This window comes from Schistocerca serialis, chromosome 5 (genome assembly GCF_023864345.2).
Source record: "Schistocerca serialis cubense isolate TAMUIC-IGC-003099 chromosome 5, iqSchSeri2.2, whole genome shotgun sequence".
NCBI classification, from domain to species: Eukaryota; Metazoa; Arthropoda; class Insecta; order Orthoptera; family Acrididae; genus Schistocerca; species Schistocerca serialis.
In genome coordinates, this window is record NC_064642.1 from 48,467,868 (window position 1) to 48,493,746 (window position 25,879).

General features: G+C 41.9%; 1 protein-coding gene across 2 annotated transcripts in view; it reads left to right on the top strand.

Annotated features, from left to right (window-relative positions):
* The window catches only part of LOC126481214 (band 7 protein AGAP004871), a 552,309-nt gene that overhangs the window by 168,006 nt on the left and 358,424 nt on the right, over nucleotides 1-25,879 (top strand). Inside the window, exon 1 of one of the 2 annotated variants that reach the window (XM_050104817.1) lies at nucleotides 23,460-24,072. The exons of the other annotated variant lie outside the window; for it this stretch is intronic. Within the exon in view, the coding sequence (XP_049960774.1) occupies nucleotides 23,805-24,072 (268 nt within the window). The 5' untranslated portion in view covers nucleotides 23,460-23,804. Of the gene's footprint in view, nucleotides 1-23,459; nucleotides 24,073-25,879 lie in introns of those variants that run through there. 2 annotated transcript variants of the gene reach the window in all.

A 25,879-nucleotide genomic window follows, 5' to 3' on the forward strand; every position in this document is an offset into this window, starting at 1 on the left:
TGTTTTAGTCTATGGAAAATTCCCGACTAATAGTCGACTTTATCGCATAGGACTGGCCACCTCCCCACTCTGCCCTGACTGTCAGCTCGAAGACACCGACGAGCACCGTCTTACGTGCCCCCTGAAACAAAACGTATGGCTCCTCATCCAACGAATCGTGGGCTTTTACCTCCGTGCCCCGCCAACGACGGTAACCCCGGATTTCCTGTTGTTGCCCCAGACATTTCACTACCCTCTTGCTAAGCACCATACCCTAATCTGGTTTCGAGGACAGGCTTTAGAATATCTCTTTCGGAGTGGTCCGCATACAGTCCTTGACTTCTGGTACAAAGTTGTGGCCGCACATAGCACCCTCACCCGAAAACCATCTTACCGACAAACTTTTGCCGGTTATCTCCGCAGCGTCTTCCTTGACCCCCCTCAAAGTTGGGGTGTACCATGCCTACCTGTCACATGATGCAACACGTTCTCATGCATCGACCAAAAACAAACACAATTTTTTTTTTTTTTTTAAAAGGAAGTGGACAGATTATGTTATATTTTGTTGTATTTAATGTTTTTCTTTTTTAATATTTTTTTGTTTAACTAACAGTCATTTGTATATTTTTAAATGGTACCTTGAAGAACTCTTGCATAGTGAATATATATATATTTTTAGTTTGTTCAATACAAATTTTTAAACAAAAACAAAAACGGAAAAAAAAAAAAAAAAAAAAAAAGGAAAACAGGATATGTTCTAATTTGTTGCATTTCATGTTATTCTAATAATTTGTTTACCTAACACTCATTTGTATATGTTTAACTGGTACCTTGAAGAATTTTTGCTTTGTGTATATATATATTAAAAAAAAAAAAAAAAAAAAAAAAAAAAAAGGAAGCAGGAGATTCGGTTTCGAAACCCGGTCTACACAAATTTTCAACATTTAACCAATGTCTGTTAGCAGCTCTGAGTCAGTCATTTCTTTGTGTCTTGAGGAGATGCAGAGGTCGGCGACCACGGACTACCAGGCTGCACATCACTCTTTATTTATTTTATTTGTTAGGTTCTGTCTAACACACGAGCCAGAGCTACTTGATCAAAGAATGAATCAGTACACAGTTGACACAACGCCGAATTAAAGAATTTATAAACAAAGATTTAAAAAATTAGCAAAACACCACAGAACAGCCGGCCGCTGTGACCAAGCGGTTCTAGGCGCTTCAGTCCGGAATCGCGCTGCTGCTACGGTCGCAGGTTCGAATCCTGCCTCGGGCATGGATGTGTGTGATGTCCTTAGGTTAGTTAGGTTTAAGTACTTCTAAGTCTAGGGGACTGAGACCTCAGAGCTTAGAGCCATTTTTGACTGGGGATAAACAGCGCCGTAACCGGTTTCGAATCGACAGATTCACTATCGGAGGGCTGTTCACATTTATAGTTACTTTTTCTGTACACCTGACGTTAGCTTACTATCGAGGAAATTCCTTGAACTGGGTGCCCTACAGCAAGTAAAACGATATAAGAAAAAATGAATGTTTTGTTATAGATTGACCTAACAATGAATTATGATAGCGTTAACAATTTTCTAAAATTACAAAAATGCCTCTGAGCGCTATGGGACTTAACATCTGAGGTCATCAGTCCCCTAGAACTTAGAACTACTTAAACCTAACTAATCTAAGGACATCACACACATCCATGCCCGAGGCAGGATTCGAACCTGCGACCGTAGCGGTGGCGCAGTTCCAGACTGAAGTGCCTAGAACCGCTCGGCCACACCGGCCGGCCTCTAAAATTACTACATTAGTTTTGTGTTACTTACATCGAAAATCCTGCGTTTTATTGCGTTATTGACTGCTTCCGAAGAAGAACAATTTCGCCGAATGTCAGGCAAGATTTAAAATTTTCTGAACGTCGAAAACACAGGTGGGGTAGAACACCGCACACAGTTAAGTATTTCAGCCACCTGGTTGTTGACCATATATGCAAAGACAATGAATTACAGACAAAAACGTGCCAAAGACTGCGTCTGTCAGGGAAGACACAATCTATACGTAGATGTTACAACAGGAAATTCATGGAGCGTAGTTGTTGCAGTAAATGCAATATATAATGGAATGAGCGTTGTTTGGAACCGTACATAAATAAGAAAAATCTAATGGAAGTATATGCTCTGTTAAATTACTGAAAGACACAGAACATTAGAAACCTGCCTGCACTAAATACGTTACAGAGGTAGTAACTTGCAGCATGATAATTTCATGATTAACTGTGGAATGTTGCCGTTTTTACTCTGTCGTAACAAGTAACATGTATTTTCATGCAGCCACAGCTTCATCATGTCAATTTTCGACAAAATTGCAATAAGTATATAACATTTTTAAAAAATATAGCAAAATAGGATGTCTCCATATGACCGCAATGTCGTCCTCCGTAAAATTATCTGCTTAGTTGTATATTTCCACTGCTTTGCGAGACGAGATGGACTTAGTAATACGCTGGACTGATGACAGAAGCTCCCATGAACCGGGTAACGTGACTGTGTATTGACTTTTGTGTTTGTCTAAGCCACTGTTGACATACTTCCTGTTACGTACAGTGTAGAACTGTCGATAGTTTTACAGACGCCTGCGTTGTCCACTGACTTCTGTTTATCTTTCTCGGAGGTTGGTAGCTGTTTAGCTTTCGCTGCGGTTTGCACACAGCTGTTATTAAGTGTTTATTCAGAAGTTTCCCAGTGCGGCCCTTCACTGTGTTTGTATATGGCAGAAAAACTGTAGCACTCTGCGGTTCTTATTCACGCCGCCCTTCAAACTATAACGCAGAGTAATTATTCGACGATATTTTTTTTTTTTTTTGGAATCGCGTCCATTAACTTTAATAAAACGTTGTGGATTTCTGTTTGTCGTTTATTAGACAGGGAAGACAGATATTGTTCTCTTATTCTCCAAGGTATAAGACTAATAACTCAGGATATGATTAAAGCTTTTTACATTGATCCGTAGTTACCACTTTTCTACATGCTGGATATTCAGGTTTCATACTGATGGATGTATCTTTTCTATGAGGGTTGATTAATGGTCATAATAAAACAGATCAAAGAATAATTCCTTCGCAAAAAATCGTTATGTGCAAAACTTTTTTAATTGTCTTTGGTTTGAAACTACTTTTAAATACATGTGATGCATACCTGTGTAACTGTAAATTCTCTTAGTGTAGTTCAAATTCAAATGGCTCTGAGTGCTATGGGACTTAACATCTTAGGTCATCAGTCCCCTAGAACTTAGAACTACTTAAACCTAACTAACCTAAGGACATCACCCAACACCCAGCCATCACGAGGCAGAGAAAATCCCTGACCCCGCCGGGAATCGAACCCGGTAACCCGGGCGTGGGAAGCGAGAACGCTACCGCACGACCACGAGATGCGGGCTCTTAGTGTAGTTGACAACATTCTCGAGATCTTGAACACTTTCACTGATGACGCAGTGGATTAACGTTACAGTAAATCATCTTCAAAACGCTTTGTGTTTTTGGGGCACAAGATCTCTCTACTGGCTTTAAAAATCCTTTTATCTGTATATAACTTGAGTCTTTCTATTTCCAACAGTAATTTCAGTGAGTGTTGACTGACGCATCGATTCATATTTGACGCAAACACATTACCGTCCCAAACTCTCTTTGATTGTACATTTACGTTTGATTCGATTTTTAAAGTAAGGAGTTCGTTACGTTTGCGGATAGTTCTTGGCGCTGCAATTCCTTTCCATCTTGTTCACTTTGAATTGGCAGAAGCATTCCTTTAATACACAACAATAACGTTTGTGTCATTTGTTCAAATGTGTGTGAAATCTTATAGGACTTAACTGCTAAGGTCTTCAGTCCCTAAGCTTCCACACTACATAACCTAAATTATCCTAAGGACAAACACACACACGCATGCCCGAGGGAGGACTCGAACCTCCGCCGGGACCAGCCTGACAGTCCATGACTGCAGCTTTTGTGGCATTTCAAACGTTTTGTATTCACGGTATCCTGCTGCCAGTATGAAGTTGAAGAACGACATTGTATCTATAGGGATAGGCGAGGCTGCTTGTTCTATTTTTTAATTTTATTTTGGCCGGGTCGCTATGGGGCTACATACCCCTCTTTAGCAGTCGTATAATTTATTATTGCGCTCTCATAGCACTTCTGCTAGTATATTTTTTGAAATTTTACTTTAACTTCTATTTAGTTTTTGGCGGCTCGCGTTATAACTCGACGAGGACATGCTAAATTCCAAATAAAAGCTAAAGTAACATTTCCAAACAAAGATTTTACGGGAGTTCTTTGAGGGCAGGAAACTACATTACTCAGTTACATTAGTGTTAAAAACCATTGAGCTTCTGGAAGGTAGCGCCATGCCTACCCCAGTGCCGTGGCGAGCTACGCTAGGTTTCTCGGTTGCCGATCCATGGCGCCAACAGCCGTATCGTGGCGGTCCCAGAGATTCTACGAGGATTGCTCATAAAGCAATGCTCAGCACTTTTTTCGCAGCCGAAAACAATGCTACAAATTCGAAACGTTACGTATGTATTATTTGAAGTTTCCTGAGTGAGCGCGCCAAGTTTCAGTCACTTCCGACAGATAGCGTAGCTCCAGGACAGTTTCGAAATGGCGTCTCTAGATGATGTACATTACAAGCAACGTGCCACTATTCAATGTCTCACTGCAGAGAAAGAAACTGTGGGGAATATTCACAAACGCTTGAGCAACGTCTTTGGAGCATCTGCTGTCGACAGAAGTACAGTTATTCGCTGTGCACGGAGGGTATATCATCAGAAGGCGGATCGGCGGAGCTCTACGATTTGCAGCGGTCGGGGAGACCATCCACGGCTGTCACACCTGACACAGCCCCCGCGGACTTCCACGGACCATTAAAGGATGCCATTCGTGGAAGACACTTTGAGGACGATGAAGAGGTGATTCACACAGTGAAGCACTGGCTCCGCCAGCGGGACAAGGATTGGTACAGACAGGACATACACGACGTTGCTTCGCGCTGGGTTAAGGACATAGAACTGGATGCAGATTACGTGGAAAAACAGGGTATGTAGATAAAGCACCATTCTTTCGTGTGTGTAATTCTCATTATGTTCAATAAAGAACTGTTGAAGAAAAAAAATGCGGTACATTACTTTATGGGCAACCCTAGTGGACTGAGTTTAAATCTGGGGTGACAGGTGGCCAGGGGATTACCGTAAACCTACCCATGTGCTCTTCGAACTACGTACGCACACTGTGAGGTGTTTGACATATTGCTTACCCTTGCTGACAAATACCATCAAGCAGTGGAAAAACAAACCGCACTTAGGATTGCGCACTGTTTCCAAGGATAGATCGACTGTGCTTCCTAGAATCTTGAGATCATACAGGTGATGCCACGAAAACATTCCTCACACCATAACGCTGCCCCCTCCCGTCTGGACCTTTCTGGCTAATGTTGCAGGGTGTTTACTTTCAGACGTTTCACGCCGTACGCACCAACAGCCATCTGTTCGATGGAGCATAAAACGTGTTTCATCTGAAAAGACCACCTGTGGCCAATCAGTGGCCATTCAGTTACGGTGCTGGCGTCAAAATTCCAGGCTTTGTGGCTGATGAAAAGCAGTCAGCAGTGGGGTATGAACCAGGAGGCGCCTGCTGCGGAGGTCCATATGCAGCAACGTTCGCTGAACGGTCATTGAGGTCTCGGTAGCCTCTTGGTTCATCTGGCTCACCTACTCAACAGCTGTACGTCTATTCACTCGTACACATATCCGCAGCCGCCGTTCACCACTGCTATCTATGTCCCATAGTGTACCCCAGTTGTGTTGGTGGCAGTTTAGGATAGCGTCATTTTTCCGTGCGCGGCATAATTCAACCACAGCGGCACACAAATAGCTTACGTAAGTCGTTTAGGATATGTTTCCAGCCATGCCCGAAAAGTAATACTCATTCAATTTCTGCCATCTAATAAATCGCTCCGTTTCCGCATTACGACAATGGCTGCACTGTTTTTGCCCCTTTCGGCCTATCCGTCACTGGAGTGCTGCACCTTACGTCTGTGAGTGGTTACTGCACATAGACGTCGAACTTAATGTGACTGTACTGAAGACTGAAGACTGGCATGTAGCCAAGTAGTGGTCATGTCAAAATAAAAAGAAAGAATAAAACTAACTGACTTGACTGTGTATTTAGTGTAGCGGCACCACAGTTTAAGATAGGACAGTTATATTCGGTGCAACATTTATGAGCGCACAAGTTACAGCCAGGTGCATGCCTGTTGACAGAAAGTTTGCTGGCCAGCGGTTGCGAAGTAGAATGGTGACCACAGGGCCATCGAACCACTGAAAAGCATAAACACAGCGGTTTTCATGGCGCAAGTTACAGGCAGAATGGGCCCAATGGCGCAACATAAGTGTTGTGAGTACGTGACCCGGAGCGACGTGTTAGCAAAACAGGGACGCACAGCCGAGTGTAAATAGGTGCCGCTTTCTAACGAGATTCATTCAAGTGTGGCGGCTCTACTGGACAGCGGGCTGTGTTACACCACCAGCTACATGCAGCAGTAGATGGGGTGCCAGCATCCCAGTACACGTGGGTCGCTAGTTGGACCCTCTGAGGCCGACACGGGGTCTGCCACCCGCCAGTGGTGGGCTGTAACGCCGGAAATGCATATCCTCCTATTTCCATCTATTGTACTATAATTTGTTTTCCTTATTTTTGTTACCTGAATATATGACATTTCTGTGTCTTTACATATTGTAATTGTTTTACTATTTGTATATATATATTTATGCACTTATGTCGATGTATAATTGGTTTGTTTCGTAAATATTATTTGTATTTTTACGCTGGGTCTTGCCTAGGGAAAACTGCTATCGAACGATTACATCGATAGGTCGTGTGAAGACTCAAAGTGTGTAGGATCTTTGGTAGTGTTAACTCTGCCGCGTGGAGCGCGGGCAGAGCTGTTGGAGTCTGGCTGGAGTAGCGAGTGGAGCAGGTGTGTTGTGTGACGCTCCCGCGAGTTGCCGCGCTTTCGGGGTTTGGCAGCATGTAATTGCGCTCGACTCGCGATGATAGTTTCTGACATGGTGTCGCGGACGGGAAGCATTAGCTGGCGCACATCAAGAGCCCGTTTCGCCTGGTGACCGTGTCGAGAAGAAGGCGCGCCAACATCCAGCTTCTGCAACAGCGACGGCCGACAATGAGTGACTGTCGCCACCTCCTCGATCGACGGCTTCAAACCTTCAATCAACCAACAAGGAAGACTAAAAGCACGTAAAGTTTCAGAACTGTATGGCAGACCTCAGCTTTTCAAATTGTTGCATCACAAAATTACAGCAACTTAGCATGAACCTTTGTTGCTCATTGTCCGAATTGCATTGCCAAGCAGGGTCCCTTCCTTTTCCGAAATGAACCCGAGTGTCGTTGAAATTCAAACGCCAGCATAATTCCATGTCACTGCTTTAATTTCAAAGTTCAATTTTAGTATTCATAGCTGGCTACAATATTTAGATTACACAAGCACAAATTAAGAGTGCGAGTTTTGTTACCGTATTTTAGCTTACCTGTGACTGCAGCTCAGCTTGGTACGTACTAAATTTTACTATTGTTAATTGTTCAGAATCGTTTAAGTCAAGTTCAAAGTTAAATCTCTTCTTTCTAAATTGCGTAGATTCAAGTAGCTTTAGAAATGATTGTTGAGGTAGTCCAAGACTAACTGTATTTCGATGTGCTTCAGAAAGAAAGCTCACTATTAACTTCAGTCACTAAATTAACTTTCGATTTTCCGGTTTCATTAATTCTTTTGCTAAATTAAGTGTAGCGAAATTTATTACTTCTGACAAACTTTCAGTTTTCTCACTACACGTGTCAACCTTCAGTTGCCACGCTTCTAGTGCTAATTATATGTGTAATAACCTTTCTTTTTCAGTTATTATAGTAATTGTCCATAGGACTGGCGACCGTAATTTCCCCCAAATCTCAAATATCTAATTACCGCTAGTTGATTGTTAACGTAACGGCCGCACATTTACTTTCTTTATTAACTTTATCCCTATTTCAAAATTAATTTCCACCAGTTTCACTTGCATTTTTCGTTTCATTTAGATGTAACCCTTTCCTCCCTCTTTACCGACAGGTTAACTTCGGTGACGATTGCTTTTCCAAAATTCCCATTAGGTACACGCGTTTTCATTTTTCACTGTCATTAAGGTCGATAAGTGAGAGGGAGGTTACAGGGCCGCTCCATGGCTCACTACCAAGGGCAGTCGTCCTGGCTTCCAACACAAGCTGGAGGCATCCCGAGCGGAGGGCTGCAGATTTTGACTCCGGATCACGGACGCTAGTTGTCACCACGTCCTAAGCTATGCCGGCGAGGGAACACGGCGCAGACCATCTTGCAGTTGTCACTTGGCCGGTCGGCGGCTCCTCAGAGTGGCGCGGAGGCAACGAGGATGTGGACAGCTGAGTCGGCAGGGATGCAGACCGCCGAGTCAACTGCCGGCATCCTGATGATGATGCAACCCCACTGGCATACGAGGCCAGCTCGACACAGCTTTGCATTGCGTGGGCCGCTGGGTGCTGGGGTGCTTCCTCAGCACTACGAGGCCCTGTCATGCAGACCGAGGTGTACGAGGGCACTGCAGTTGGAAACAGTAAATCACTTGGAAAGCTCGGATACGGCGCCTTCTACCTCTTCCTGCTACATTTGGTCATCCTGATACATTCGGTGGCAGAAGTTTCCACTAGATACAGTATCATTCTTCAGCAGATATGGTACTTTTGTATTCTCCTCGGGTTATTCTGTAACTGTACTACATATCTTTTGCTACTAGGCTGTCCAAAAGAGCCACTCGAGAGTTCTTTCTGTTCTCAATACAACGTTGAAAGTGACGGTGTACTTGTACGAAATTACTTTCTTTGCTAGCTCCAGTATGCGGACAAATGTTATACGCATACATCCATTGAGCTTTCGGTTGCAGGGCTGCTGTTTCAGAGCTTACACTGTGTTGAAGTTGAGGTTGCTCGCATGTGTGGCTTCAAATACACCCCACACACACCACGACTTTTACGCCAAATCGGGTCGTCCGTGAACTCGTAGACTTTCCTCGTTTGTAAAGCGGAAGATCGCGACCCGCCAGATCACACTGCACGGCTCCTGTGAGTCACTGGCCAGTCCTGCGCTATTTGGATCACTCAGCACATGCAGTTAATGTACCGCTCTGACCGATTGCCTTTTCCCAAGGTACCCGACTGCAGTCGTCCATTTCATGCAGTTCCCTTCGCAATGTTCGCTCGAAAACGGGTGATGGACCTACATTGACTGACAGCAATAACTGGCGTCAGGTTTGAAACTGATGGTCATTGACGAGACCTGACCCCCTGTCTCCGGCCCCGGCGGTTACACCACTGCTCCTAAGCCATACACAGTTGCGAGTAGTAAACCATTCCTTGTAGACACGGTGGATAGCCATGTTACGAAACAGAGCAGCTTTGTTCATTGGGCATCCCTAGACGCAATCAGTCTTTTCTTCCACTAACTCACGTTTCCGCGTCGACCATCTTACAGTGCTGATCCCGTACAACCTACTGGCACACACTTGCACACACACACACACACACACACACACACAAACACACAAACACACACACACACACACACACACACACATGCAAACGCACACCACTTCACTGTTATTACGAACAGCAATGATCACGTGACTGCCTGCACTAGTTCTTCTATAATTATGGCCCTCCAAAGCGACCACTGTGCTCCCTTACGGATGTAACTAATAATTTGTCCGTTGAGCTTAGTTGTTTGCATTATTCGTGAAATAAACCTTGTATGGCATTTTAGTGGCCTAGTTTTCAAGGTAGCCCCTCTGCTAAATATAACCTATCGCAGGTCCCTGTAACATCATACTGTGCCCAGCAGTTGGAAGTCAGTAAACTATCATCCAGTCTCTTCGAACATATCCTGAGCTCAAACATAATAAGGTGTATATGGATAAGGTGATGATCACCGACGATCATTTCTTTCAGAGTAGATGCACACCACGCTCAATCTCTTAACGTGGATCAGGGACTGCAAGTAAGGGGTTCAGGGATACGTGCCGCTACACGTCAGTAGTGAATAACAGGTTGAGAATTTGGTTCGGAACAGAAGCGCGCTCGGATGGCCGAGGTGCTTAATGCGACCGCTCGCCTAAAGCGAGAAATCCTGGTCCGAGTCCGGTGCGGCACAAATTTTCACCTGTTCCCGTTCATACATGTCAATGCCTAAATGCGGCTAAGGCCGTTAAATCCTTTCGGCGACTGAATAATGACGTATGTCGAACAGAAAGACGTTGTTCGTGCCAACTAGTATCGATTTCGGAAACATCAGCTGTGTCAAACCCAAATCGCACTTTTCTCACACGAATCCTGAAAACTATGGATCAAGGCAGTCGGCTAGATGCAGTATTTCTCGATTTCTGAAAAGTATTTGACTCACAACCACATATACACTTTTTATCAAAAGTATTATCATCTGCAGTAAAAGGTAAATTTGTGTGCGGATTAAGGACTCTTGGTTGGGAGGACACAGCAAGTTATCTTGCATGGAGAATCATCGACAGATGTAGAACTAACTTCGCATGCGTCCTAGGGAAATGTATTGTATCCCTTGCTGTTCGTGTTACATATTAATCATCTTTCCGACAATACTGGTGGTAACCTCAGACTTTTACCAGATTTTAGACAAATTAATTTGTCATCTTCAGAAGCTTACAAAATTAGGGATATTATAATTCAACATACCTTGACTATACGTCTGTGTACAGTGTAAGATGTATATTACACAAACTTACTTATATTACAGAAACTTACTGCTGGTTCAGCAGATGTCAATATCTTCTTCATAGAAGTATAATGCCATAACATGTCCAAAAATTGACATATTGAATGTGATTATTGTAAACACATACTGACAGTTTACGTTAACTGAATCACACCTATGTACATGTCAAGCTGCTGCGCTAGCAGCAAGGAACGTATATAAAAGCACATGAAGTCCAGCTAAGGTATATAAAGAAGTTACATATCATAAATTTTACAAAAACCATTGCGCATAGTTCTAACACTTAAAAGAAAGGGGATAATTTTCACATTTTATTAAATGCTATGCACTCAGAATAATATCTATTTTTAATGCAAGTTGATCAATCAAAGAATCTTTTGAATTTTGGGGGGAATGTTTATTTATTACAAATTCTTGTGAAAGATTCATATTGTAGCCCTTATCAACTGTCTGCAAAATTTCCATGTTAACCAAAGATAGAGGAGGAAGACTGTATTTCTTAGTTTTGAGATGTTCTGTGTTCTGCAAAGACTGACATATGAAATCTCACCATTTTTGTTGAGCATAGCGCAGATTTGAGAAATTCGACAGTTGGAGGTTTCTCATTATTTATAAAGAGCAACTTCGTGGCACTATTGGTAGTAAAGGAAACAGTGATGTCATGTTTTTAAACATATTAGCTACGTGATTTAAAATGTCACAAAAGACAGTGAGAATTCATATAAGTCAACTTTTGCAGAACATTTCAAAACTGAGAAACACACTCTTCCTCCTTCATCCTCGCTTAACTTGGAAATTATACAAACAGTTGACAAGGGCTACAAAATGAACCTTTTAAAATAATTTTAAAACCAAAGAATTATCGAACAATCAACTTGCCTTAAAAATAGATACTGTTTTGATTGCATACTATCTCCTATAAAAAGTGAAGAATAGTCCATTCCTCTTGTATATTAGAACTATGTGCCCATGTTTTTCTTTTCGAATGGCATATATATATATATATATATATATATATATATATATATATATATATATATATATATATATATTCCTTTCTAATAACACAACAATTTGACATATAAATAAATGTGATTCAGTTACTGCAAATTTTCAATCTGTGTTTACAGTCATATGCAATACCTACATTTTTGGACATATCATGGCATTATGTTCAATGAAAAAGCTGTTGATATCAGATTTACCAATACTAAGTAAGTTTCTGTGATATATTTCTTATATTTTACATAAATGTATAGCCAAAGACTAAAGACGTATAATATGCCTAGTTTTGTAGGTGTCTGAAGATGTCAAATCAATTTGGCGAAACTGGTAAAGCTAAATAAAAGTATATTTGCAACTGACGACTGAATTTTATTCTAAAAACCATACAAATACCTGGGTGTAACATTTCGTAGGGATATGAAATGGAATGATCACATAGACTCAGTCATGGGTAAAGCAAGTGGTACACTTCGGCTTGTTGGTAGAGCACTAGGGAAATGCAATCAGTCTACAAAGGACGTTGCTTACAAAGCACTTCTAACACCCATCCTACTATATTGCTCAAGTGTGTGGGACCCATACCAAATAGAACTAACAGGGGATACTGAACCTATACATAGAAAAGCAGCACAAATGGTCACAGATTTATTGGACCTGTGCAAGAGTGTCACAGAGATGTTTAAAGAACTTATAACTCTACCAGCTACCACTAATTAGCAATACACCAATGATATTATTCCTGTGAAAGTAATCAAATTAACCTTGATTGAGCATTAATTGTTAATTTATCGGACTATGTTTTGATTGTCTAAAGATATCTATTGAAAGAAGTAATAGCAGAAGGAATGGTAATCGAACCAAGGTTCTATTAGTAATAAACTGCAGATCCCAATTACGCAAAGATGTACAAAGTGCGTGCACGGTTTGTAAGGAAAGTAAACTACTAGTATTTATTTTCGGGATAAAATTCAGTCAGTTGCAAATGAATTTTATTATGCTTTAACGATTTCGACAAATTAATTTGTCATCTTCAGAAGCTTAGCATTTGTCGAAACCGGTAAGCATAATAAAATTCATTTGCCACTGATGACTGAATTTAACCCTGACAAAATAATACTACAGTTCCTGAAAATTACAGACATGAATAAAATAATATTTATATTTACTTTACTTGATACTGAAATTCTATTTTCCTCATAGGTCACAAGCAATACACCAGTGGCTTGCCACGAATAACACAGAAGTAGTGAATCGTTTTGGCAACAACTGGCTCTCTGTATAGTATGTGTATATTAAAACTGAAAGCTAATGACCATTAAAGATAAATGATTATCAATTGTAGAGCACTACTAATGTGTATATGAGGATTTCTGATCAGTTTAATTGCTGGGAAATACTGTGACTGAAATAATATTCAGATTTTTATGTTATTTGTTCCGATTACTATTTGTTTTGTCATTTAGCATTCACTTCTGTATACTCAATAGAGCACACATTAAATATGTGATGTTTGAATCTGTAGTAATTTCAGTAGTGGTAGCCACTTACTTACTGTAGCGAACAAATGTTATAAAATAGGTAGTTGCACTTAATTAGTACAGTAGCTGTGATATGGACAGCAGAGCTTGCTCAGCAAGTTGTATGTAGGGCCAGAAACCAATCTACCAGTGACCAGATCAAGACTGACTAGTTTTGGTACGACACAGTATGAAAACCACTGTGAACTGCAAACATATAAAATATTCATATTATTACAACCCTGTGCATTAATTATTCCTTGAGCTAACTTTCAAGTTTACTAGACAGTAACTACTCAGACTGATTACAGTTTTATGCAGGCAAGTTTGATACTGTGCTGATATTTCTATAAGAATGACATCTACGAAAAGCGCTTCAGATCTTTTGTTGGCAGTTACACCTTAGTGAAACGATAACTATTCTATGAAAAGCACGTGGAATGGTTCAGGAACAATACTTACAGAATGGTAAACAAATCTACTACTCCACAAAAGTTATTAAATGTTATAGAAATAAATTATTTTTAAGTACAGTGAAATAAGACACACGGAAATATCGCAGCTTTGGAATAGGACCTTCTATAGGTAAATGACTACTAATAAAATACGAGTGATCAATACAAAGTTTACAGAACACGAACTTATTACTGGATTATAAAACGCGTAACTGATCCATGCAGTTATACAGTACTCGATTGATTCTTTGAGATAAAGGTGGAGGCTGTGGCGATTTACTGCGGCTATTAAAAAACAAAAAATAATAATAAAAAGGCTGCAAAAGTGTCCATGGCTCTTACTGTGTATCAATCTCTGAAACTTCCCTTCTTAACGTCGGATGTTCGTAGTACAGAGGTAGCCAATGTATACCACCAATAATGAGCCACATTTTCTCCACGTCCGAGGCTATATTCAATAATCTTCCTGCTGTTCTTGTCTCATTCAGCACACAACATGAGAATTCTTCGCATGCTATCCACCAACCAACGCTCGTCACAAAGGAGCAGTTTGACCAGTGCAGTTTGACCGCCAAATCCAATTTTTCTATTTCGTGCCACGCGGGTTTCTTTTCAGATGAACTTCTCTGCATGTTATTACAAACCATGTTCCCTATGTATGAACTAATTTTACAAGTAAAGTTTGAACATTTATTCTTCTACAGAATATTATTTTTAAAATTACATCCACAGATTAATTATATTTACATAAATGGACATAAAAATGAATAAAATATTTACATAGGTGATAAATCAAGACATGGTTATACAGATGCCACATTAAGTAAAAGCAGACGAAGAAGTTACACTGATCAGCCAGAACTTGGTGACCACCTACGTTATAGCCTGTATGTCCAACTTTGGCACGGATAACAGCCGCAACGAGTCGTGCATGGAAGCAACGAGGCCTTGGAGGGAGTTGGCATCACATCTGCATGCACAGGTTACCTAATTCCCGTAAATTCCGAGGAGGTTGGCGATGAGTTCTGGCTCCACGTTCACTCACATTCCAGATGCGTTCCATCATGTTCAGATCTGGCGAGATGAGGGCCATCATATCAACCGGAACTCGCCACTGTGGTCCTCGAACCACTCCACCACACTCCTGGTCTTTTGACATGGCGCATTATCATGTTGAAAATTGCAACTGCCGTCGGGAAACATGATACCATGAAGGTGTGAACATGGTCTGCAACCAGTGTACGATACTCCTTGGCCATCATGGTGGCTTGCTCGAGCTCCAATGGACCCTTGGATGACCACGTGAATGTTTCCCAGAGCATAATGGAGCCCCTCCAGCTTGTCTCCGTCCCGTGGTACAGATGTCAACGAGCTGTTGCCCTGGAAGACGACGGATTCAGCCCTCCCATCGGCATCACGAAGAAGGTGTCGGGATTCATCATACCATGAAACGCTCAGCCACTGCCCCAATATTCACTGCCGATGGTCACGTGCTCATTTTAGTCACAATTGCCAACATTGTGGTGTTAACATTGGTACGTGGCGTTAACATTGGTACGTTGGCCGTGCCCCATCTTTAGGAGTGTTCGGTGCATTGTGTGTTCAGACACACATTTACTCTGGTCAGGATTAATTCCGCCACAGTCCGCCACCTGTTCTGTTTTACCAATCTACCGAGCCTACGAGCTCATCTGTAATGAGGGGTGGCCGCCCAGTTCCACGACGTCTGGACGTGGTTTCACCTTCGTTTCGCCACGTGTTGAAGACACTCATCGGGTCAGTCCTCGAACACCAAATAAATCGTGCAGTTTCCGAAATTCTCGTGCCGAGCCTCTATGGGATCACATTCTGGCCTCGGTCGAACTCAGATATATCTTGCGCCTTCCTCATTCTACACACATCAGCGAGCCTATTTCGGTACATATGGTCATTTTTATGTACCTCAGTTAGATAAATAACACGACAGAACATAATTCACATAGTAACAATATCAAATGCGTATTAGGCCTACCTCCATGAACCATGGACCTTGCCGTTGGTGGGGAGGCTTGCGTGCCTCAGCGATACAGATGGCCGTACCGTAGGTGTAACCACAACAGAGGGGTGTCTGTTGAGAGGCCACACAAACGTGTGGTTCCTGAAGAGGGGCAGCAGCCTTTTCAGTAGTTGCAGGGGCAACAGTCTGGATGATTGACTGATCTGACCTTGCAACACTAACCAAAACGGCCTTGCTCTGCTGGTACTGCGAACGGCTGAAAGCAAGGGGAAACTACGGCCGTAATTTTTCCCCAGGGCATGCAGCTTTACTGTATGGTTAAGTGATTATGGCGTCCTCTTGGGTAAAATAGTCCACCATTCGGATCTCCGGGCAGGGACTACTCAAGAGGATGTCATTATCAGGAGAAAGAAAACTGGCGTTCTACGGATCGGAGCGTGGAATGTCAGATCCCTTAATCCTGCAGGTAGGTTAGAAAATTTAAAAAGGGAAATGGATAGGTTGAAGTTAGATATAGTGGGAATTAGTGAAGTTCGGTGGCAGGAGGAACAAGACTTCTGGTCAGGTGACCACAGGGTTATAAACACAAACTCAAATAGGGGTAATGCAGGAGTAGGTTTAATAATGAATAAAAAAATAGGAGTGCGGGTAAGCTACTACCAACAGCATAGTGAACGCATTATTGTGGCCACGATAGACACGAAGCCCATGCTTACTACAGTAGTACAACTAGCTCTCCAGATGATGAAGAGATTGATGAAATGTATGATGAGATTAAAGAAATTATTCAGGTAGTGAAGGGAGACGAAAATTTAATAGTCATGGGTGACTGGAATTCGAGAGTAGGAAAAGGGAGAGAAGGAAACATATTGGGTGAATATGGATTGGGGGAGAGAAATGAAAGACGAAGCCGTCTGGTAGAATTTTGCACAGAGCATAACTTAATCATAGCTAACACTTGGTTCAAGAATCATAAAAGAAGGTTGTATAAATGGAAGAATCCCGGAGATACTAAAAGGTATCAGATAGATTATATAATGGTAAGACAGAGATTTCGGAACCAGGTTTTAATTGTAAGACATTTCCAGGGGCGGATGTGGTCTCTGACCACAATCTATTGGTTATGAACTGCAGATTAAAATTGAAGAAACTGCAAAAAGGTGGGAATTTAAGGAGATGGGACCTGGATAAACTGACTAAACCCGAGGTTGTACAGAGTTTCAGGGAGAGCATAAGGGAATAATTGACAGAAATGGGGGAAAGAAATACAGTAGAAGAAGAATGGGTAGCTCTGAGGGATGAAGTAGTGAAGGCAGCAGACTATCAAGTAGGTAAAAAGACGAGGGCTAGTAGAAATCCTCGGGTAACAGAGGAAATATTGAATTTAATTGATGGAAGGAGAAAATATAAAAAGCAGTAAATGAAGCAGGCAAAAAGGAATACAATCGTCTCAAATATTAGATCGACAGGAAGTGCAAAATGGCTAAGCAGGGATGGCTAAAGGAAAAATGTAAGGATATAGAGGCTTATCTCACTAGGGGTAAGATAGATACTGCCTACAGGAAAATTAAAGAGACCTTTGGAGAAAAGAAAGCCACTTGTATGAATATCAAGAGCTCAGATGGAAACCCAGTTCTAACCAAAGAAGGGAAAGCAGAAAGGTGGAAGGAGTATATAGAGGGTCTATACAAGGGCGATGTACTTGAGGACAGTATTATGGAAATGGAAGAGGATGTAGATGAAGATGAAATGGGAGGTACGATACTGCGTGAAGAGTTTGACAGAGCACTGAAAGACCTGAGTCGAAACAAGGCCCCGGGAGTAGACAACATTCCATTAGAACTACTGACAGCCTTGGGAGAGCCAGTCCTGACAAAACTCTACCATCTGGTTAGCAAGATGTATGAGACAGGCGAAATACCCTCAGACTTCAAGAAGAATATAATAATTCCAATCCCAAAGAAAGCAGGTGTTGACAGAAGTGAAAATTACCGAACTATCAGTTGCAAAATACTTACGCGAATTCTTTACAGACGAATGGAAAAACTGGTAGAAGCCGACCTCGGCGAAGATCAGTTTGGATTCCGCAGAAATGTTGGAACATGTGAGGCAATACTGACCCTACGACTTATCTTAGAAAATAGATTAAGGAAAGGCGAACCTACGTTTCTAGCATTTGTAGACTTAGAGAAAGCTTTTGACAATGTTGACCGGAATACTCTCTTTCAAATTCTAAAGGTGGCAGAGGTAAAATACAGGGAGCGAAAGGCTATTTACAATTTGTACAGAAACCAGATGGCAGTTATAAGAGTCGAGGAGCATGAAAGGGAAGCAGTGGTTGGGAATGGAGTGAGGCAGGGTTGTAGCCTGTTCCCGATGCTATTCAATCTGTATATTGAGCAAGCAGTAAAGGAAACAAAAAAAATTCGGAGTGGGCATTGAAGTCCGTGGAGAAAAAATAAAAACGTTGAGGTTTGCCGATGACATTGTAATTCTGTCAGAGACAGCAAAGGACTTGGAAGAGCAGTTGAACGGAATGGACAGTGTCTTGAAAGGAGGATATAAGATGAACATCAACAAAAGCAAAACGAGGATAATGGAATGTAGTCGAATTAAGTCGGGTGATGCTGAGGGAGTTAGATTAGGAAATGAGACACTTACAGTAGTAAAGGAGTTTCGCTATTTTGGGAGCAAAGTAACTGATGATGGTCGAAGTAGAGAGGATATAAAATGTAGACTGGCAATGGCAAGGAAAGCGTTTCTGAGGAAGAGAAATTTGTTAACATCGAGTATAGATTTAAGTGTCAGGAAGTCGTTTCTGTAAGTATTTGTATGGAAGTAGCCATGTATGGAAGTGAAACATGGACGATAAATAGTTTGGACAAGAAGAGAATAGAAGCTTTCGAAATGTGGTGCTACAGAAGAATGCTGAAGATTAGATGGGTAGATCACATAACTAATGAGGAGGTATTGAATAGAATTGGGGAGAAGAGGAGTTTGTGGCACAACTTGACAAGAAGATGGGACCAGTTGGTAGGACATGTTCTGAGGCATCAAGGGATCACAAATTTAGCACTGGGGGGGCAGCGTGGAGGGTAAAAATCGTAGAGGGAGACCAAGAGATGAATACACTAAACAGATTCAGAAGGATGTTGGTTGCAGTAAGTACTGGTAGATGAAGAAGCTTGCAGAGGATAGAGTAACATGGAGAGCTGCATCAAACCAGTCTCAGGACTGAAGACAACAACAACATTAGGCCTAATACATTCAAAAAGTTTTATGTTAGGAAATAGTTTTATATTTCGTTCATTCGCTACAGTGTCTCAAGTATGAGGTCGAGAAGTTGTAATATTAAATTTTTATAGAAATTTGGGATCGTCATATTCCTCCACGTAATTTGTGTGATGTTCCCGCGTGTTCTCCTTCTTCATTCTAACAAACAATCTTTTCATCACTAATTGTGCAACTACTTCTGTCATTGTCAAAACTTATTCTCCAGTTAACTTCACTAACGCTGCCAGAATCACCGGTTCAGTTACACCGCGTTTATTCTCCGTTTAGGCATTATTATGTGTGTGTACAACGCGCTATTCCGAGAATAGAACGTAAAGAGGCTGCTGACCGGGGACTGTACAACTGGCCCATAGTATTGTAGAGTTCTGGCAAAAATTTTATGTCAAAATCCTTCTCTGGTATTGTTACATTACATCCTGGATTTTCCATTGTTTGATTTTTGCCTGACGGCTTTTCTTCGATCCTAACCCTGTGCTGTTTTCCTTTGTGACTACTTTCTATTGCATCGCTACGCTCAATGTCCATCCTTCTTTAGATTCTTTCCTGTGTTTCTCTTGTTGCCTTACGAACTGCACTGCACGCTCTACTTATGACCCACACTGTATCTCCCTCTCTGGTATTGTTACATTCCATCCAGGGTTTTCCATTGTTTGATTTATGTCAAAATTTCATTTTCTTGGATACATCGAGAAGATAATATGTGACCTTTCTTACATGTTATTCCCGTTAGTCGTTTATTTCCACTGTGGGAGTTTGAGTTTATGAATTTCGCTAACAATTACAACAACGCTGATCATTCTGTTCAGCTCGTAGAGCCCCGAACAGTTTTGTCTAGGGGAAAGCTTTTTGTTTCTAGATGGGACGGGGATTTGCCTAGTAGAAACGTCACGCACACAATGCACGCATTCAAAAATCGACTTGTGATTCGTTCGGAAATCACCTTAGAATGTGTTCGGAAACGTTCAAAAACAAACTGGGATGTGTTTCAAACATGAATAATCGGTAGACCAACGTCCGCTGAATGCTAGGCGCTTTGTGAAACAAGGTTTTCTTCTTCAAGAATATGAATGAGGCGTCCCCCGAAATTGCCGTTCTGGGCCGACGATACCACGGGTTGTCCCCCCCCCCCCCCCCCCCAAGCCGTCGGCACACGGACCGTGCTGTCGAACGTTAACGTTGAGCGTGCCGAGTTCAACGTGCTGCTGAACGCATAGGAGCGATGCGACTTGTGCATACGGTACGTGGACCCCAACGAGGTATACGCGATCGCAACGCACTGCAGCGGCAGTTGAGGGATGTTTCTAGTTCGTAAATCACACTGTTTACTCAACGGGCGAACGTAAAATTCCCACATTTGCTCTATTAAAACGCACATTTCCTGTATCGTCCACGAAAAGGAAAGTACCATGTCCAATCAATTAGGACACAGGCTTATAAAAGTTCCATTACAAATAGTTCTGTACAAATTTGGAATACTTCTCCGCATAAGGTAAACATTATTTCATCATTCCCACATTTTAGTAAAACCCCAAGGTCAGTCTTACTTGATCACTGTTCCTACCCAGTAGCAGAAACTTTGCAACATGTGAATTACGAAGCGTAAAAGAAAAAGGGGCAAAATATCTTGTAACGGAACTGAAATGATGGTGGGCTGACAGTAATTTGGAGCCCGCGCGTCGGAAACGGGCGCGCTGGTGTGAGACTGCCAGGGAGTGCACCCTGATGCCATCTATTGGCGAAACTGGGAATTAGCGCTGTCTCAGACAATGCAATAAGATATCGGAGTCAAATGTATTCTTTTTCTTGGTATTTATAAGCTATTACTGTATGATTTAATGTTATAAAGCGCTAGTAGTAAATTATTATGACTGGTATGAACTCCAGGGTAATAAATATAAATATTCTTAAATACTAAATGATTTCGGTGAAAAGGTGGTAGGGGAACGCCCCCACTCTGGGTGATACGAGCGTAGCTAGAGGTAGCTGGAGACACAGGGACTGAACAATGGATTGGCCTGGGGAGTGTTGACGTGACAGGACGTGCGTAACTGTGCTCACGCAAAAGTGATTGTGCAACAGCGAAGAGGCGAATACCGTCGCCGTTTGTGGAGTGGAACGCGACGAATGGTTGTCGAAGCCGTCTCTATGCCACTGGGGCTGATTGTAAGAGTTCCTGCGCCCAGATTTTATGGCGGACGTGCAGTAGCTTATACGAGTGCTACAGCTCGTAGTTCCAGCCACCATTAAGGGCATGAGGCGTGAAGAGCTGCGTTAGCCACCTGCATCTCACCACCAGCACCGACACGTCTACCCAAGGCAAGACTGCTTGCAATTGTTAAGTCGAACTTTGTATACATGTAAAAGGAGAATACCAGTTTTCTTTTATGCAAGTGCAGAGGACAGAATATAGTAATGAGTAAAATTACGACGCATGTTGTTCATTGTAAAGTGTAGTAACCTGAAACATAGTGTAGTGAAATCAGACTGAGGCCACCATCGCCTCTTTCATTTACAATTCTTTTGGGTGTAGAATACTTTAGCGTAAAAGAATATTGAATAGAGCAACGGTCATACCAGAATGAGTCGCCTATTTATAGTTACTTAAATTTTTCTGAGTAACCTTTCAAGTAAAGTCACTTAACTAATTCTATAGCAATTGTCCAAAGAGTAATATCCCAAAATCATTAAATAAGTTGAAGGGTAGAAGTTTGTTAACCTAAGTTGCTTAAATTGTCTTGGTAGTAATTACCAAGCCAACTCACAGAAATTGAGAGAGTATTTGCTTTGTAGAATCACCTAGAATGATCAGAAATAGTAATATTCAGAATTAAGTTTAAAATTCAACTCAAGCCGTTTCACTTTGAAACGAGCCAAAAAATTGATTTATTCTTTTGCTCCTTCAGAGCTGGCGACCGTAGTTATAAGTATTTTCAGGAGGATTCGACGGTAAGTCTGCTGCTCTCGTCGTGCTGATAGGATTATCCACTGCTGCTAGCAGTGGTGATTGGATACATAAGCTCACTACCAAGTTAAGTGGGTCAGGTAGGCAGTGTTACCGTGTGAACTGTAGGGCACTGTAGGCCGTGGATCGAACCCGTTCAATCATCACAGCTCTTTGGGAAATAGTCCGGTTAGGAGTGTACTAATCCAATAGGTAAATACTGGCGAGTAACGGTCAAAAATGTATACGCAAGTGAATTTAGCAAGGTCCATGTAGCTCCTAGTTAATGTGGTGTAATGGCGAGGGTAGGAGTGGAGTAAAAGTGAGCTGAGCTTGTGGCAGCTGTGCCGTCTTCAAAGATTAATAACGCCAGAATTCACTACTAACTCTTACCATTAGGGCTGAGCTATTTACGGTTAAAATACGTAGCAGTAAGCGCAAAGGCGTGACAGCTACAAGTCCGTATCGGCTTTATACATACGGAAGTAGGAAGCGGGTCATTCTGTCAGTGGAGGGGGTTAAAACACCGGAGTCAGTTGAGAACATACCCCATTTACTGATGGAAAGATTCGGCGGTTCGGTCGCAATCTTTATACAAGTAGAGCAAGCTGTCCTGTAGATTAAGCCAATCAGTCACCTCTCAAAAAAAGGTGAACTCATATTTACATAACATCAAATATTACAGTATATACCTATATATTAAACTAATAATAAAGTATCAGAACCTAATAAAAACGCGAATGTTAGGAAATAAAATTTGGAAATGTCAAGACGCAACCACTGCCCAACAAACAACTCGTTACAGGATATTGACGCTACTCATTACGCTAATCCAACAACCGAAGCCTCACATCTAATCATATTATGTTACCCCTTGCTGAAAACCTTAATCGTAGATATTACTAATTGAAATTTAATTATAACAAACTGTACCAGGAAAAATGCGTTTTGGGTGGATCTTCAGTGTGTCGCTGCCATCAAATAGCCCACTCTCATAATCCGCAAGTTACAATAATTCTTTTGCTGCGAATACGATGTTTTTAATTATTTTATTGGAACGAATCACACAGTTAACAACGGGGTTTCCAGTGATTCTCAATTTGCTGGTGCTCAGAAACGGCATATATACATATAGACTTGAATTGAATGCCAATATGGCGCCTCACAACTCTGTACTGAAGGGAGACGGCGTGCGTGTGACGTAGGTGGCGTTGTGCCATCTCATTGATCAACGCTCCGACGCACGCTCAGAATATCTGACATGCCAGATATTGCTCTGCACGTTCGGAAAGACTCCCGAACGTGCTATTCCACGCTGTGACGTCAGAAACTCGGCACGCCCAAAGCTCAACGTTCGGACGCACGGTCCGTGTGCCAACGGCTTTGGGATCCGAGCTTGAGAGCAGTTGGCCGACCTGGGCGGCGAGCATGGCTGTTGGGCTGTTGCCAGTTCGCGACGCCGCTATTTGCGTCTCCCCACTCGCTCTTACGGCCAGCCGATGGGTGCCTCAACAGGTCACTTCTCAGTCCTCGAGCGCCCTTGTTTACGTCCGGCAGTTCTCGAAGACTACGGGTAACACAAGCGTGCGAAGTTTTAGAGAAACTCCTGCCTGCCGTAACGATGTTATCAGAGTGCCTGTTTAGGTTTACTTTCGAGCGGAAATGAACCACAATAAATGAGTACAAGAAAGAGATCGCGGATCCTTACGTGTTCACACGAGGTGCCAACAGCAGTCAACGCAGCCATCAGCAATGTCCAAGGAGCTTATTCAATCCGCCGAGCAAGTGTTTCCACATGAAGCAACGGACCTGGAAGCTTGTCGCCAGCCCCGGCGTCATTCTTACGTACAAGAGTCGTGCAGCGCCGAGTGCCAATATCAACAGCAGCGGCTGCATCATCCACAAAAGTCACAAGCATTCGAATTACCACCGAATCAAGAAGGGCCACTATCTTCCCACGATGTTCCCCAAGAATGTCCACCTCATCAGCAAATACAGAAATCTAAACCATCATCGCGAGGTACGCAACATATGTATTACTAATGACAGTGCGGTTCAGTTCATATATTTTTTTAGGTTAGTATTATTACGCAATATTTCACAGTTGTTAAGATACATTTGTTACACCTTTTAAAGAGCACATAGTACTAACCATTGCTTAGCTTAAGCGTTCTTTTTCTTATAAACTTTCATAAACCTCTTCATCCTCCCACTATTTGTCTCTTCGTCTTTCTGTCAGTTCCTTGTACGTGAACGTGTTAGAGTCGACCCTCTGTTTGTAAGAAGTCTCTGTACAGGCAACTCCACCGAGAAGTAAAGCCTTCGCACATACGTCTGATTGTGAGAGATCTGTGACGTCACTTTTCTGCGGCTGAGCAATACGATCTCTGATTAGGCTACGGTTGCAGTGGCACCGACATCGGCAGATCTCGCCGACGACCGACGTCGTCCGAAGATGGCCGATCTTTTCAAATCAATACGTCACAACGTATGCGGTCACAATGTGGCGGATCTCATCGCTCGAACGTACAGATTTCCGGCGACAGTCGTTGAAATTGAAATCAGTTTGTTTTTATCGATCATAATGGCTGACAACACACGAAACATGGACTGTGAGAAACTGGTAAGTTTAGCCAGAGGTGAAGTTTGTGGCATCCTGAGAATAAAAATATCATAATCCGTTTATAGATCCGAAACTATGGATTTAAATCGCAGGTTTATTGGAAACCATAAGTAGGCAAACTCCTTATCAGAAATTTTAGGCGTGGATTATAAACTCTAAAAATAATTTGTTCAAGAGACAAGGATGGTGTCTCTTATGATTAAAAGTAATGCACTGGGTATTTTTGAGTTATGATAAGTGGCCATTAGCTGTCTACACACTATTTTTACTACTTACTGGCGTTTGTATGCCAGCAGTCTGGTTATTCTGTTACATGAAGTGGTTTGTAAATGTGATGTATGTATTTGTTTTCACTTTACAGTGCTTTAGGTGTTCAGGTTATCTTACTCCAGGCTTTGTGTTCGTTTTTTACACATATGCTGAATGACAGTCATTCAAGATTAACTGACGTAGTTCTACGCAACTGTCAAACAAATTCAGCAAAACAGATTTGGAATGCTTGTCTAGAGGTGTGATTTGAGCTCTGTTAAAAAATCCGATACTCATATTAAGGATGGAGTTCTGGCTCGAGTAAAACGAGAAGTGACAGTTTGATATTTGACATGTGACGATTACATCTTTCCCATGATTACACCTATTCCGCGTTCTGAAAAGTACGGTTGCAAAATTTTGAGTGATATGTTGGATGGTATTTACCATGTCCTAAATACTAATTTTAAAGCTAATATTTTCGCTCTTTCACCCCAAATACTACGAAATTTTTACCTTATTCTATACTGAATTTTGGAGCTATGCTACTTGCAAGTGCTCTACAAGACACTGCAATATGATTGATTTTCTTTATTAAAAGCTAAACTGAATTTTAAATAATACTGTCACCAGTCATCTCCGTACGTCCTTCCTCAAATCTAATGGCCAAGCCTTCAAAAGAGCAGCGAAGTTTTCAGTACTAGAATTTGATTATCTGAACATATCTACCGCCAGTATTGCATTAATATTCACCTGTGTCAGAATAAAGTGAGCTGCTGTAGCGGGACTTTGAATTTCGCCGCGCTACACTCGTTCCCTCAGATAAAAAATATCCCGTCGCAGCGGTATGAGCGCTCGACGGCAGAGAAACTACTAAAATTGTAACTCTTTTTTTGTTTTCTATCCGTTTCAATTGTCTCTTGATAGCCGAAGCTTAAGGCAGGCGTGATCTGAT